The sequence below is a fragment of the Apaloderma vittatum genome, unplaced genomic scaffold (genome assembly GCF_000703405.1).
Source record: "Apaloderma vittatum isolate BGI_N311 unplaced genomic scaffold, ASM70340v1 scaffold469, whole genome shotgun sequence".
NCBI lineage: Eukaryota > Metazoa > Chordata > Aves > Trogoniformes > Trogonidae > Apaloderma > Apaloderma vittatum.
In genome coordinates this window covers 80,427-95,218 of record NW_009733329.1, presented here as the reverse complement: position 1 = coordinate 95,218, position 14,792 = coordinate 80,427, and the positions used below count along the sequence as shown (strand labels likewise).

Genomic DNA, 14,792 nt, shown 5'->3' with positions numbered 1-14,792 from the left:
AGTGACTGAGAGGAAAAAAGAAGAAAACATTCTCCCAAAAGGTGTAAAATTTAAACAGCATAGCTGAAATTCAGAGAAAGATGTTCTTCCCCCCAAGGCAACTACTCAGTGCTATTTTTAATGGATTCCTTTCTTAGCTACAATATTCTTCTAGAAAGGGAAGTTAGAAGAATTTTCAGGGTTTCTGAGGATAGTATTTGCCTACCACATGCACAAAAATTCTTCAGGAACTAACCTGAAAGTAAGAGTCTTCAAGCTGTCCCATAACCCCAGACAGAGAAAGCTTGCAGTGCCTAGGTTTAACTAAGTACATAACTCAGTGATCTTTCATACAACAATACCAACAAAAATAAAAGCATGCTTTATAAGGTTTATGGAAATGTAATGAATTAGTAGTTCTGTTGGTCACTCACCTAAGATTTCAACTTCATATTTGATTTCTTGCTCTCCAGCAACGCTTGTGGCCACACACAAATACTGGCCCTGGTCAGCCTCAACGGTATTCAGAATCTCCAGCTTCTTCCCACCAGACACAATGCGGAGGTTGTCGCTTGCTTTCACAGGCACACCATCTTTCAACCAGGTAAGGAGAGGCGGAGGGTTGCCGGCAGCTTTGCACTCCAATGTCAGTGAATTCCCAGCAACCACTTGCCTGCTATGGGCTGTATCAGCATCACCCTCAATTACTGGAGGAACTGTAGAAAGGAAAAAATATACTGCAAGCAATTAATTCTGTAGCCAGAAAATGTATTAAGAGCAAATGAGTTAGTTCCTCCCCACCCGCTTTGCCTCTATATGCCATTAAGTCACGCACAATTTCACGTGAGGATTTGCTGCTGAGGCAAGCCAAGACAAAGGACAAACTGAGAAGTCAAATGATGTAGTTCAATATTGACCAGCTGTAGTAAGCAGAGAATCTGCAGGGCTTTGAGATGGAAGCACTAAATACAAAGGTCTTAAAAGAGGATGGTAAAAGATCCCATCCAGAGTGGCTATTTCACGTATGTGTTGTTCAGCACGCACATGCAAGAAAGGGTACACGGAGAAGAAACATTTTTGATACTTTACCCAAGCATGGTACCAAGGTCTGTAATGCCAAGAGCTTTCCGATAACCACGCAAAGCACAGGGCGTAAAGCTCCCTCTACAAGGCCCTGCTAACACAGGTCAGTCTTTAAACGCAGACACCGACTGCTGTGCCCCCTCGCCCGGCCTGTGAAGGCTGCTGCCGCTATGGAGGCAGGAAAGCTTTCAAAATGCACCTCCTGTAACATGGCAAATAACCAAGTTCAATAAACCCTCGCTTACCGTAGACGTCCACGTCATATATTTTCTCAGCAGCTCCAGCAGCGTTGGTCACGCGGCAAGTGTACTGCGCAGAATCTGCTACCTGGGCCCGAGGTATCTGCAGGAAGTGCCCTCTGTCCAGGTACAGAGCCTGGGGGCCGGAAATGATGGGGCGTCCATCCTTGTACCACGTAATGGTGGGGGCAGGGATTCCCTTGGCTTCGCACTCCAGATTTATAACATTGTTAAGAAGTGCTGACACTTCTGTGGTAGTGTTGCCTCCTTTGATGCTAGGAGGAACTATTTCAAAAGATGAAACAACAGCATTAAAGCCTGAGCACACAAGTCTGTGCACATTGAAATGGACTAAGGATTAGAACGCTGTAAGAGACTTTTAGCTTAACCAGATTTCCAATCCTTCCTGGTGCTTTTTGTTTGTGGTTTGTTTTTTGGGTTTTTTTGCTGCAGCAGAGTTATATATTGCCTGTACAGTTCTCTGGGTCACACTAAGAGTTGTAAGTGTAAAGAGAACGCCACACAAGAGCCACCATACATCTAAGAAATTTGCAGGGACACTGCAAAGCACTGCTACCTCGCTAGAGGAACCTGGAAAAGGTTTCACCTTCTAGGCTCCAAGGTGTGCCAAGTTAGGACAGCTGGGCCTTCACATCCCCTGCAACGCATTTGGGCACGGCTCTGCCTCTTCCCTGTCTCTGAGGAGCAGAGAGCAAGCAAGCCCTGTGTAACTTGGGAGGTGCATCCTCCCAACAAGGAACAATGACTTGCTGTTTAAAATCCCAAATATATCCAAGAACATCTATGACTGGAATGGGAACTGCTTGGTACTCAAAAACTCTGAAGATGAAGTCACTTACTTTGAGACTAAATATGAGCTTAACAGTCTAGCTTTACGCTCCTATTTTTAAAACTTTTGGCCCACAGTTATTTCCCTTGCTTGCTAGGCAGCAGTACTCAGATTTTTGTAGCAAACAACCTCTAGTGTAAATCAGCCAATATAAAGAGTTCGTAAATCTCAGCAGAAGTAATAAAAGCACAGTGCAATTGGCAACAACTAAATTTATGACTGCTGAAAGTACCAGACACATCTGGCAGATATGTTAACTTCTCTGCTGCCAAACACGCGTAGTATATTCCCGACTTCCACTGACTTCCATAGTGTTCATTTAAAATGCCACTGCAAAAATGTAAAGCAAAGTGCCAGTGAACGGATCTGCACCTATGAGATGGGTCTTGCAGTTTAGGAAACTAGAGTGCATTTTTAGCTGAATTTATTCCCAGTGCTAAGTTAAGGAAAACAAGACCGTGAGTGTATAAAAATAAAAATCTTTCAATTAATTTTCTCCTCTCTAAGACATGAAAATAATGATGCCAATGTGGTAATAAAATAATTCAGTTGAAACTAATAATAATGAAGTTTGAGAAGGCCCTTCAAGATGTTTTGGCTTTCACCAATTAAAAACTAATAAAAAAGCACAGAAAAAACACCTCTGTGAACAGATGAGTTAAGTTATGCTTGCACACAAAATTTACAGGAACAGAATCTTAATTCATATTTGTCTTGAGTATTCCCATTCAGAAAAGAAACCTTATGAGTAAAATCAATGGATCTTCTAGGATCAGGCATTCTATAAACTTACCATGGATGATCAGCTTGACCTCCTTGACTTGTTTGCCAGCGGCGTTGGTGACACTGCACTGGTAACGGCCTTTGTCAATCCTTCGAGTATTCTTGATGTGTAGAACTTGATTTTTGTCCAGAAGTTCAACATTGGGATCACCCAAAAACAAGGGTCTAGAATAGAGATTATTTTTCTTCACAGAACTCTCACTCTATCCTTTCAACATTAATTTAAACTGATAGTAATAAGAAAAGGTCCTCTAATGGCAGTAATTGTAGCACTGAAGAGTACCATTTAGCACTAGAGTAACGGCATTAATCAGAAGAAACATCAAAAAGTGAAAAACTGTTATAATTAACTTTATTCCCAGTTTTTAGTAGAAAACAAAATATAAAAGCACTTGGGCATCCAGGATGTAGCATCAGAGACAGATTCCTACACTCCTGATCTCAGCTCCTTTTTCTAATTACTGAGGTCACAACAGTCCTTTGCTGATACAAAAGGTCAATTACTACATGAAAGGACCAACAATTCCTTACGAGAGTATTTGGAATTGTCACATCAGAATATCTGTATTAGCCAATGTCTATACTGAACTACATCGTTAAAGATCCAATACCATTTAGAAAGATTTACGTCCCGTTTTTGTTTTTCATCTAATATTTAAGCCACCAAGAATTCTTCTCTTGTTATGCTCTTCTGGAAGATGAGAACAACTGAAACACACAGGCTACAAATGTTTTAAATCCTTTAACGTATATACACAGAACTGCACAATGCACTGGCTAGCAAAATGTTTGACATGGGAGTGTCTACCAATGAAAAAAATCACATCAGCAAAGCAACTAATGATATGTTTAAAAAAATGCACATAAACTCATAGAATAAACTCAAAGGAATGGTTATTTTTATTTTGGTTCAAGCATTGCCTGGCTTCAAATACTGTCAATCTGCTCTACAAGTGCCAGTGTCAGTAATGGGACAGCTCACAAAGGAAAGCAGGATGCTATCTTTTGATTACTCACACCACCACAATCTATGTCTGGTGACAATTAACTTGACACTAAATAGTCAAAAAAAGCAGAGCTTGCTGGCAGAGTGCACCTTCTGTGTTCTGCGGGAGGAATAACCTAGACACAAATCACAAAAACTGGGATATACTTACTTGCTGTCTTTGAACCAGTGTATGTCAGGAAAAGGGAAGCCTTTGGCTCTACACTCCAGACTGATTTCCTGGTTGAGGATGACTGAAGTTTCACCGGGGGTATCAGCACCTATTATACTCGGTGGAACTTTAAAAAACAAACGTTACAGGAAGAACTGGTATTTAACCAGAGAAGGTATGCTATGAAAGTGCTAGAAATGCACTAGTGGATCATACTGTTCCCTTGAAACAACTTTAGTTTTCACTGCAAAGCAACTCCTGCTGGATCAAAGTCATCTCTACCATGACGAGTATTTCCACACTTGTGCTGGTGAGCTGTATATAAAACAACTCCTACATTAGACTGTTGTACACCCAAAATGCAAAACAAAGACCCAGTAAAGAAAAGTAGCATTTTGTCTGTGTTACTTCAAGAATGGCAAATTTTAAGTATTCAACAGACATCATGATGACAGAAAATATTAAATGGGCAGTCAGGGGAAGAATCTATTTATAAAGAGTTTGTATTTATTGGCTTCTTAAATACTGACTGTTTTTCAGATCACCAGCTTAAAAGAAAGTAAAAAAAACCCCCAAACTAAAACCATAAAACTCACCTAGTATATCTAGATTAAACAGCTTCTCAGAACTTCCTGCTACATTTACAGCTTTGCACGAATATTGCCCAGCGTCATCAGTAGCAGTTTTAAGGAGCTTCAATATCTTCCCATTATGCAAAATCTGGAGAGTATTGCTTTCTACAACCTTAAAAGAACCCAAGACATTAGCTTTATGTGATCCAAGTTACATCAGCCAAATATCACAGCTGGATTCTTATAAGAAAATAGTAGTTTTAGTCTAAGGATAATCTGTTTCTCCTTTCAGTTATGGCACTAATCTCAACTTCTGCAATCTATTCAATATGACTTGTAGCTCAAAATCTAATAGTGGGAAAACCAAAGATTTTCTTGTCCATAAGTAATGGTCAGTCACAAAGGCGCATAAAGGGATCTGTCCTCATCTTAAGCTATCACTTATCAGCTACAAGTAGTAGCGTAGGACTCGAAGATAATCCTGAGGAATTTAAATCACCTCCAAGAGTTCTTATTTCTCCATCTACAGAATAAAGAAAATACCATTATTGGTCCCCTCTGCTAGGATTCTGGCATCTTCAATACTAGCAGATTGCTAAGGCTAATTCCTAGGAGAATCTTAAAAATAAAGAGTTTACTTTTGGACTTATTGAACAGCTGAACTAATGGATTAGCCATATTTAGCTGGCTTTCTGCATATACGTGTATTTACTTTAACTGTGCCCTCACACCAAGACCTCAAAAGTCAATACAAAACTGACTGATGATGGCTAAGTGACTTCAGTTAGGTTAATCGCCCATACCTGGATATCTTCTTTATACCAGGAGATGATTGGGAAGGGGTTCCCAGATACTTCACAGAAGAGACTTACAGGATGCTGAACAACTGCAGATGTATTTGTCACCTTTTCTTGATCTCTAATTTCAGGAGGAACTACAAGAAAGTTCAAAGTCATGTATTAAGGTTTCTGTTCCAGTGATCTTCCACTCCTCCTTCTGCCCAAGTCAATGCCCTCTGCAGTCTAAATTTCTCAGACCCTTTTCTTTCCTTCCCCAATGCTTCCGTTTGCCTTTTAGATCTGGACATACCTCCTTGTGTCCTTCCTTCTCTTTATCAAAAAATGGTTTCCTCTTGTCCAGTAACAGACTCCCAGGGAAATTAGCTCAAACACAATCAGCATCACCATCACCATTTTAAGAGGAAAAATCTTAAAGTTTAATTTAAAATTAATTTTATTCAGTCTTAAATTTAATCTTAACCTTAAAATCCCATGTTATGTGCTTAGCATATAAAGGAAGCAGATTCCAGAGGATCACCCCTCCTCTTCACTGCTCCAGTCATCCCCAAGAACAACTGCCTGTCATTTGTCCCACTATGAATGCAAAGAGAATGGCCTTTCCTAGTGTATTAGAAATAACAAAACCTACTGATGAGCCCTGATGGCACACGAAGGAATTCCTGCTTTTCTCAGGATAAAGAGAAGGATATAACCCTGCTCAGGTATCAGAGCTAACTATCATGGGAAGTGAACATGGCTGGAATAAAAGTACTCTGCAAGAAGCAAAACACTAATTCACCTAATCTATGTTCATTCTGATAAATAACTTTTCTCAAGTTTATGTTCAAAATACAGATCTACTACCCAATCTTTAATTTCTACAATACAAAAAGACTTAATATTTCACTCGCATTGAAGTTTTCAAGTATAACTAAAGCCCTCTCTAAACGAGGCTCTGCAACTGAGTCATACCTAGCTGTTTGAGTAAAACAAAGATGGTTTGCGCATAAAGTCACAGAAAACAGAAAAAATAGAAAATATACTGAAAGTATCAGAGTAACAGAAATGCAGGTACTCTGGTTAAATTCTGTAATTTAACTTCACATGGGCAGATTTGGGGTGTGCAATTCCCAACAACAAAAGAGAAGATGCTTTGCAAAAACAGTTCCCCGACAGTTGTATTTATTATTTACCATTAACTTTCAGGTTGTATTTTCTTTCTGTGCTTCCAGCTTCGTTGGTTGCCACACAGATATACTCCCCGTTATCGGATGGTGTAACAGAAGCTATGATCAGCAGTGTCCCATCCTCCAGAACTGAAATCCCTGGTTCACTGCCCATCAGCTCTCTCCCATTACGCAACCATTTAATGACAGGCTTTGGAATACCTAGCAAGAAAAAGGTGAAACTTCAAGAAACAGTGTGCTCAGCTCAGAGTAAGAAAGATTCAAACAATTCCCACTGCTTGCTGGAAGTCTTACTGGCAAGGACAATGCACAAGGAGGCCATGAGCTTTCAAACTTAGAGGAAGTCCCGACTGTTACAATATGATTTTAACATTAAAAATCTTTTTAAACGTAATATCATTATGGGTAGCATCATTTCACAGAACCTCTCCACACAGCATTTATTTAAATCACGTTAGTTTGAACTTTTTCACATAAAGTATATGTGGAAAACACTGTGCAGATTGTGACGGTAACAAAGTACAAAGAAACTTAGTAATTTTCAATGTGCAACAGAAAACCAGACTTTTGTAACTAAAAGAAGCAACAATGACACGCACCTTTTGCTGGGCATGGGAATGCGATGCGTTGATTTGCCACTCTTTCTTGAAAGGGACTATTGTACAGAGGGTCCAGATCCTCAATGGTAGGAGACTCTGAAAGAAAATTACACACCCTCTCCAAAAAAAATTCATGACCTCTGCTCCCAAGTGTGAAAACAGTCTGGCAATACAGAACACTTGTAAGTCTCTCTCGTTCACACAAGATGAGATTCCAATAACCCTCTGTTACACTGATGAACCGTACTACGCAAGTGGTCTTGATTTCAGTGGAAACATTTAGGAAGTAAACAGTACAAAGAGGCTTTCGAATTTGACTGAAATTGGTTCTCTCTAAACCCCACTGCCATTTGTTTTGAAGGCAGAGACAGTGTTTCTGCAAAATCTGAGAAACACTATTTAAGCTGTTTTTTTCTCATACCACACGTTAGTATTAGTTCCACCCTTTGTTCTTGCATCTCATTCTAAACTTGTGTGTGGAGTGAGACTGTACAAAGAATATTATTTAAAATTAAGTAACGTAACTGGCAGTTCTTTGTGTGTAACAAGTGGTTCTCAGCACCTCTAACCCAAAGGAATCAGAATGTCACCTTTAGACTATTACAAAGAAGAACTAATTCCCACTTAGCTGGAGTCAGTCATGCTACATTGGTGTATGGCAGTCCATCAACGCAGGGGTTACACTACGTATTTAAGTCAGCACGTTGACCACTGTTGCCCCATCGCCATTTCAATAGCATACTAACTGATGGAGCGAACAGCTCAATTTCCGCTAGGATGTTTTCATGAAAAACTCCAATTCTGTTTGAAATTGTGACACCAGGCTCCACAGCGCAGAGATAGTCTCTGAAAATGTAAGACATCTGAACACATGGAGGTAGTATTTTAAAAAGAGGTTTCCTGTACTGGAATCTTATTTTAATTACCTACTACAACACCAAAGCTTAAGTAGGTTGAAATTTTTATTAAAAAAAAGTACTTATATATTTTGAGTTTCTTGTTCCTATTTGTGCAAACTCTCCAAGAACTATTTGTCTATTCTAATTTTCATTAACTATTATCAGCACATAACATCTAATACAGATTTGGATTTTGCATCATGTGACAGTCAACAGTAAAGACCATTGCCCTTCAAAACACAGACTGGTCAGCACTGGCATGAAATCACGCCCAGCCAGGAGGGAAGATTATGGCCCCAATGTAAGTACCTTGGACTTGCACCGTTATTTCCGACGTGTCGCTGCCCGCTACGTTACTAGCAACACACTTGTAGATGCCAGCATCAGGGAGCTGGACATTGCTGATGCCCAGAGCTCCATCCAGGTTGTGGATAAACTGCCTGTCAGCTGTTGGCACTGCGCTTCTGCCTTTGAACCAGGTGATGGTTGGCGGGGGGATGCCCTGGGCACTGCAGGGTATGTCAACTCTGTGGCCAGCTTGGACTTTCAAAACTCGAGGCCCACGCTGTATCTTTGGAGGAACTAAGGAAGACAAGTTTAATCTATAGTGATGTGAAGAAAATTGTATCTGCAATCATTCTTGAAGGAAATTCTTCTCTGGTTTTGCCATTTTAGAAAATGTCCTTCCTTATTCATTGAAACCAAATTCCCTCAGGTGACGAAGGAAGCAGAACTGCTTGTTCTCTAGATAGACAAGGATGCATGATGCCCTATTGCTTAACTTATTTGAAGACATTACATTTCAAATTCTACTGCATGACTTCCATACGAGTAGTGGAATATTGTTACCTTGAGCACTTTTAAAGAGCTACGGGTACGGGCTGTTGATAACACAAAACAATTCAAAAGCTTTTATGATAAAGTTAATTTTCCTTTTGACATTTTCATTTCCTTCCCCTAATCCTTGATCTTTGTACACTTCAAAACACAAGTTCAGACAAGTAGATGAAATACAAATGGAAGAGATTTCACTGGTCCCAAAGAATAATATAAATCCCACATAACTCTTTTGCCACAATGTTTTTCTTTCTAAGGATTGTTGACAAGAACAAGACTTACAAAGAATGTCTGAAACAATAACAAGTGCCACTTTTCCAGACTCTCTGTTAATGTACAAATACAGATAAACAAGGATGGGGCTGATATCGGACTTCTCCATACACAGAACCAGATGGCAGCCTCTCAAAGCCACTGTAATTGAATTAGCGTAGTCTGAAGGTTTCAGAGCTGCTGGGGTCAGGAGTTCCAATCTGGTACATTCCTGGGATGAAATCCCCTTCAAAGACATGTGCTGGCAATGGACACTGGCAGCAACACTTCCAAACTCTACGTGAGCATTAACCACAGGAGAACTATCTATACACTCACAATTACTATTGATCAGCCTTGTCTGGGCTGTGCCAGGCCCCAGCTCCTGCAGCTGCTCTGTGTGCTTTAGCTTTGGCAGGAGCTCCATGTGCCACAACCCGCACTTCTGTGACACAGGTCAGGAGAAGTAAATTAGAGAGCATAGAGGTAACAATATGTGATATTTAAGTTGTTAGGAGAGTGTGGCTGGGGATGATTTATGGTAAAAAGGAGAGGGAAGGAGACACGGGTCCTAATTTGAGCAAGACATGTACATGTAGCACTTCAGGATATATATTTTAGTAGTCGTGGTAGCGCTGGGTTGACGGCTGGACTAAATGATCTTAGAGGTCTTTTCCAACCTTAATGATTCTATGATTCTAAGAGCAACTCGACACCTTTACTGAGGGGGAGAGGAAGACAGGCACAAGCACAGGGTGCTGATTTGAGGGGAGAAAGCACAGCGAGATGGGTTAAGCTATTTGTTTGCAGAGGTGGATGCAGCAGAATGTGCCTGCACAGAGCTGTGCACAAAGCCAGGAGCAACTGCCTATCCACTGGTGACACAATTGCACACTGGTTTCACTGTCCCCTGAGCACGTGTCCATGCAAACTTTGACATTCGCTACGAAAAAATCTGGGGTATGTAATTGCCATCAGGTTGGTGGGAAGCTGTAATCTGCAGCCTCTGCCAACTTTACTATTCTGAGCCACTGCTTGCAAAACTTATTGCTGAGAAACCTCTTGCACGGAGAACATCTAAGTGCGTTAGAAGAAAAGTTTTCAGTTCTTAAAATCCTTCTGGTTGACTTAGAGAGTCAAATGTCATACTCTGCTATAATTCTTCCACAAGTCTAAGGATCATTAAAGGAAGGAGGGGGGGGGTGTATACGTATGTACACACCATAATTTCTTTCCACCTAACCAGTAACAATTTGCATACAAAGATAACATGATCTGAAAGTATATAGGTCAATCGTACTTAATATTCATAAGGGAAAATGTCTGAAAAGCTCTGCATGATGCTAGATTCCACGCAGAAACTTGCAGATGATTATCTTTTAAGTTAAAACTTACCATGTATACTTAGCTTCACTGACTGAGTCACATTCCCAGCAATATTTGTGGCTACACAGATATACATTCCAGTGTCTGAAACTTGGGTCTCACTGATCTTCATTGACCCTGAGGGTAGGAAAGTGTGTCTGGAAAAATAAGAAGTAGATATGCTGTATAAACACGTATGGAAAGGTGAATGATCCCTACTTACAAATTGCTAATGAATGCTATGAGCTAAAATAACATCATTCTATAGGGCACACTGAACTGTGCCATATTACTAAACTATGACTTACATTTACTCATTTTTTCTAACTCTTTATTGAGCCACCACATTAAAGAAAACACACTAAATTTGTAAAATATAAGATACAAATTACAAAATTTGTTTCTACCTACTTACAGGATATATCAAAATTTTGTTTCTAAAAATGAAAACAAACCCAAACCACAAGAAAACAGGGAAATGGAGCTCTTCAACCTCTTGTCAGAAATTTTTGTTCAGCCCAGGTCATGGGGTCAGAAAGCAAAAAAACTTCTGATACTGCTCCATCTCGGCAAAAAAAGAAAGTGCTGTTGATTCAGGATGGAAGAAAGCATTCTAAAGAGTGTTATGATTCAAAAGTTCCAGTTTTGGTGTTTATAGAAATTGTCATTATTCATCAGTAAGTAGTTAACCACACAGCATTAATTTTCAGTACAGTTCTGGTCATAGGACTGTAAAATTACAAGAGACGTTGGCCAGCTAAGACAAAATCCTCTTAAGTCAAAAGTAATAGAGATCAGAGTAATAAATGAGGAGGGAATTAAAAAATGACAGCTAAGAATCGAACAGGAAAACATTCAAGTCTATGTTACATGAAGAATTTAGGCAAAGTCGGTGGGAACTGATGGTATCATCTGTCTTCCTTTCTCTGGCACTGTCTCATTAGGACAACATTATCAACTGAGCAGAAAACGGTGAGGTTTAGGATTGCAATGGACTGGAGAGATGAACAAAAAGAAAGCAAAGTGTATTTCCTCCAGGTCACTCAAATCTATCTAATATTACGATTCTTCCTCTGCTGCCCATATCTTTCCAAACTTTTTTTTTTTTAAATCTTGAAAGATGGATTTGCTGGGACAACTTATCATCCATTATTTTGTCCGTCAATTACATTTGCTTTCTGACAAAAGTTCCTTAGTTTCTGATTTCATTCTTCTTTTGTTTACTGGTCACATTTCTAACATCCTCACTGGGTGGTCTCAAACAATTTTGTTTGGACTAATTCTTTAACTTTTGCTGACATCTGTAAACAATTTTATGGAATGAGCTGAGCTGGACTTCTGTTACTTTGGACAACTTGGATCTCTCCACAACAGCCATGAGCAAGTAGCCTCATTTATCAATGTCTCCTGAGGTAAAATGAGGACAAGTAAGGGACCAAGAACACGGATTCATTAGTGCAGGCAACGCGCTTGCAGGACACGGCAGAAGAATTCCACGGGGATTAACTAACAACGAATTGACTGTGTGTATAAGCCTCCTTCACCAAACACACACTGGCCCAGTAGCTACCAGTTGATGAGGCTGTCCCAGACTCACTGCAACGGGTGGCTCTGAAGTTAAGAGGCTTGCCTTCAGGTCTGTACAGTTCCTTTAATTCAGCTCAGACACTGGCTGATCTCTTCCACTTGGAGCAGCGAGAGACGCTACACAGCAGGCACGGCAATCGCCGCAGCGTGCATTTGGCCAGCATTACCATTTCCTGGTTTATGAGTACAGCTGAAGCCTTTACTCCCTCCTGAGGTATCTTCAGGGCTAGAGAACACTGGCACATCCCACGACAGTACCTGGCACTTCAACTGGGAACGTAAGAGAATAGCCACCCGGCTTGTCTCTTATTTTGTACCACGCTAAAACAATGAGAAAGAACTCCAACATTGCGGCTCGTGCTTTATACAAGACAGTCTCCAACTCTTCATTCTCCACGGTTGTCAAATCAACATTTTTATGAGCATTTAGCTATGTTTTCACACATCCAAGAATAGCTGGAGAGTTTTTGGATTCAAAACAGAGCAAGCAATGCACCCTTGTAAGCACTCCCAAGCATTTATCATTATCTGTATTCTACTGGCAGCCCAGACTTCATATGAATAACTGACAGTGCTCCCCTGAGCATAAAAATGACGTGCTTAAGGAAAGAAAAAAGGTTTTTAAACTTTGATAAGCAGGCATAGATTATGTGGGTCTCTGGGCACCACCACAGTACAAATATAACAGGATCTATTTAGTCTTGGCCTCCTGAGACCGAGCATAAATGTGCACTGAAATCGAAGTTGCACAACGATGCATGGCCTTAGCATCCTTTGGAAAGAGACATTTGGTTTGGGAAAAACAGTTTCAAGACCTAGCAAAAAAACCAGGGTCCTCATACAGGACAACTTAATACCTTCCAATTGATCCTGTGGCAGTTAGAAATTATAGGCCCTTCCAAAATCTTGAAAGCTTAGACACAATTTCACTTTTTTTTTTTTGTTTTCAACAAACATTGTTACCTTGGAGAGAAAGGAGATATGAGTTGCATTTCTTTGGCCCAGGTAATTATTGGAGGTGGCAAGCTCTTTACTTCACATGGAAGCGTGACATCTTCCCCTGCAATTACTGAGACCTCTATGGGTTTATCATATGCATTTCCTTGCTGGTCTCCAGGCCTGGATAGTCTAGGTTTCACTAAAATATGAAACATGTTAAGAAGTTGCAATGAATATAGGCATTTGTACAAACAAAACACTGTACGGTTTTAGTTCAGATTAAACCTCTATTTTTTTAATCAGGTATACAATGTATATATATTGCGATTCTATTTTTCATGTCTGCAAAAGATGTGAATCACTGCCATACTGATGTGCAGTGCCTGTAGCTCAGACAGTGGCCGATACCTATGCGCAATACCACAAATCCCAGAAAGACTGCGTATCTAGCCAAAAAGCTGGATTAGCAACAGATACATGTATTTCATGGGAGTGTTGAGCTCTGTATCTCCAGGTAGCTTGCAACCAATACCTGAACTATGCTATGCTACAGCACTAATACCTACAAGCCATAAAGGCCTTGGAACGCAAGCCTACACCTAAACCAAACTTCTAATAATATTTGGAGATGGCAGGAAGCTTTGGGAGAGGTGGGATTAATGGATCTTCATTCTTCTATGAGGAGGGACATCTATTCCTATACAGACACTTCCTATCCATTTCCACAAAAGAAGAAGTTATGATCAGCCCAAATCCTCATATACAAACTCAAGGTGACAGGTATCAGGACATTTTAAGAGAATCGTAACAGCTGAAGGCCAGGCCTTTCAGTACCAGCCATTTGTGAAATTGCCCAGCACGTGGATCCAACGACCTAGGACAAACTGAAAAGCACTAATTAGATATTAGTTTAAATTTCATTTGTACTGTGGGTATCCTAGTTCACAATCCACCTGAGTAGGTTCTACCATCTAAAGTAGAATGCTATGGGGGAAGAGAGACAACACTACAGACTTGATTTTAGCTCAGGCATACCATAGACAGTGAGCTGGACTTTCCGCGTAGCATAACCAGCAGCGTTGGTCGCAGTACATACGTATTCCCCAGTCTCTTCATCCCCTGGTGAAATCACATACAGACTTCCATCAGACCCTGCAGAAAACACATTGCTGGGAAGAATTACTTCTCCTTTCTGTGGAAAGAAAAAAAAAAAGGTCTATATAGATTTTCTAAAATAAACCAAATTACAGGAATTTAATTCAACAAAACCTAAAGCTTACAGTGATAAAATCTTATGAAAAAAATGAAAACTATTAAAGGAATATAAAACAATGTTAGTGCCTGTAGCATCTCCCCTAGTGCCTGATGACATTGTCTTCACAGAAACGTCATCAGAGCTGTAACATACCCCAAAGGACTGTTATTACAGGAAATTATGCTGCTAAAGTGGGGGGGGGGGAGGGCAAAGCCTGACTTTCAGATAAACTCCCAAAATAGTCAAGGTCCTCCTTAGCAGACCTCTCATCAATGACCTGACTGAACAGTGACAGAAGGTTAACCCCAGAATGCCATTATTAGACCCTTTCCTTAGAGGACAAAGTCTTCTTAACGTAAGGCACCAACACAAAAGCAAATTTTCAATCTGTGGCAGGTTGCCTAATCTCAAATTATCAACTCACAGCAGG

The 14,792-nt window shown here is 40.2% G+C and overlaps 1 protein-coding gene across 1 annotated transcript in view; it reads right to left on the bottom strand.

The window, feature by feature from the left end:
- The window catches only part of LOC104278746 (hemicentin-1-like), a gene marked incomplete at both ends in the record, with an annotated part of 96,852 nt that overhangs the window by 30,037 nt on the left and 52,023 nt on the right, over positions 1–14,792 (bottom strand). The window contains 12 exons of the mRNA XM_009875820.1: positions 414–695; positions 1,308–1,586; positions 2,945–3,099; positions 4,092–4,218; positions 4,688–4,835; positions 5,467–5,597; positions 6,636–6,830; positions 7,229–7,324; positions 8,437–8,709; positions 10,612–10,739; positions 13,132–13,306; positions 14,143–14,299. Coding sequence (XP_009874122.1) covers positions 414–695; positions 1,308–1,586; positions 2,945–3,099; positions 4,092–4,218; positions 4,688–4,835; positions 5,467–5,597; positions 6,636–6,830; positions 7,229–7,324; positions 8,437–8,709; positions 10,612–10,739; positions 13,132–13,306; positions 14,143–14,299 — 2,146 coding nt within the window. The remainder of the gene's footprint in view (positions 1–413; positions 696–1,307; positions 1,587–2,944; positions 3,100–4,091; positions 4,219–4,687; positions 4,836–5,466; positions 5,598–6,635; positions 6,831–7,228; positions 7,325–8,436; positions 8,710–10,611; positions 10,740–13,131; positions 13,307–14,142; positions 14,300–14,792) is intronic.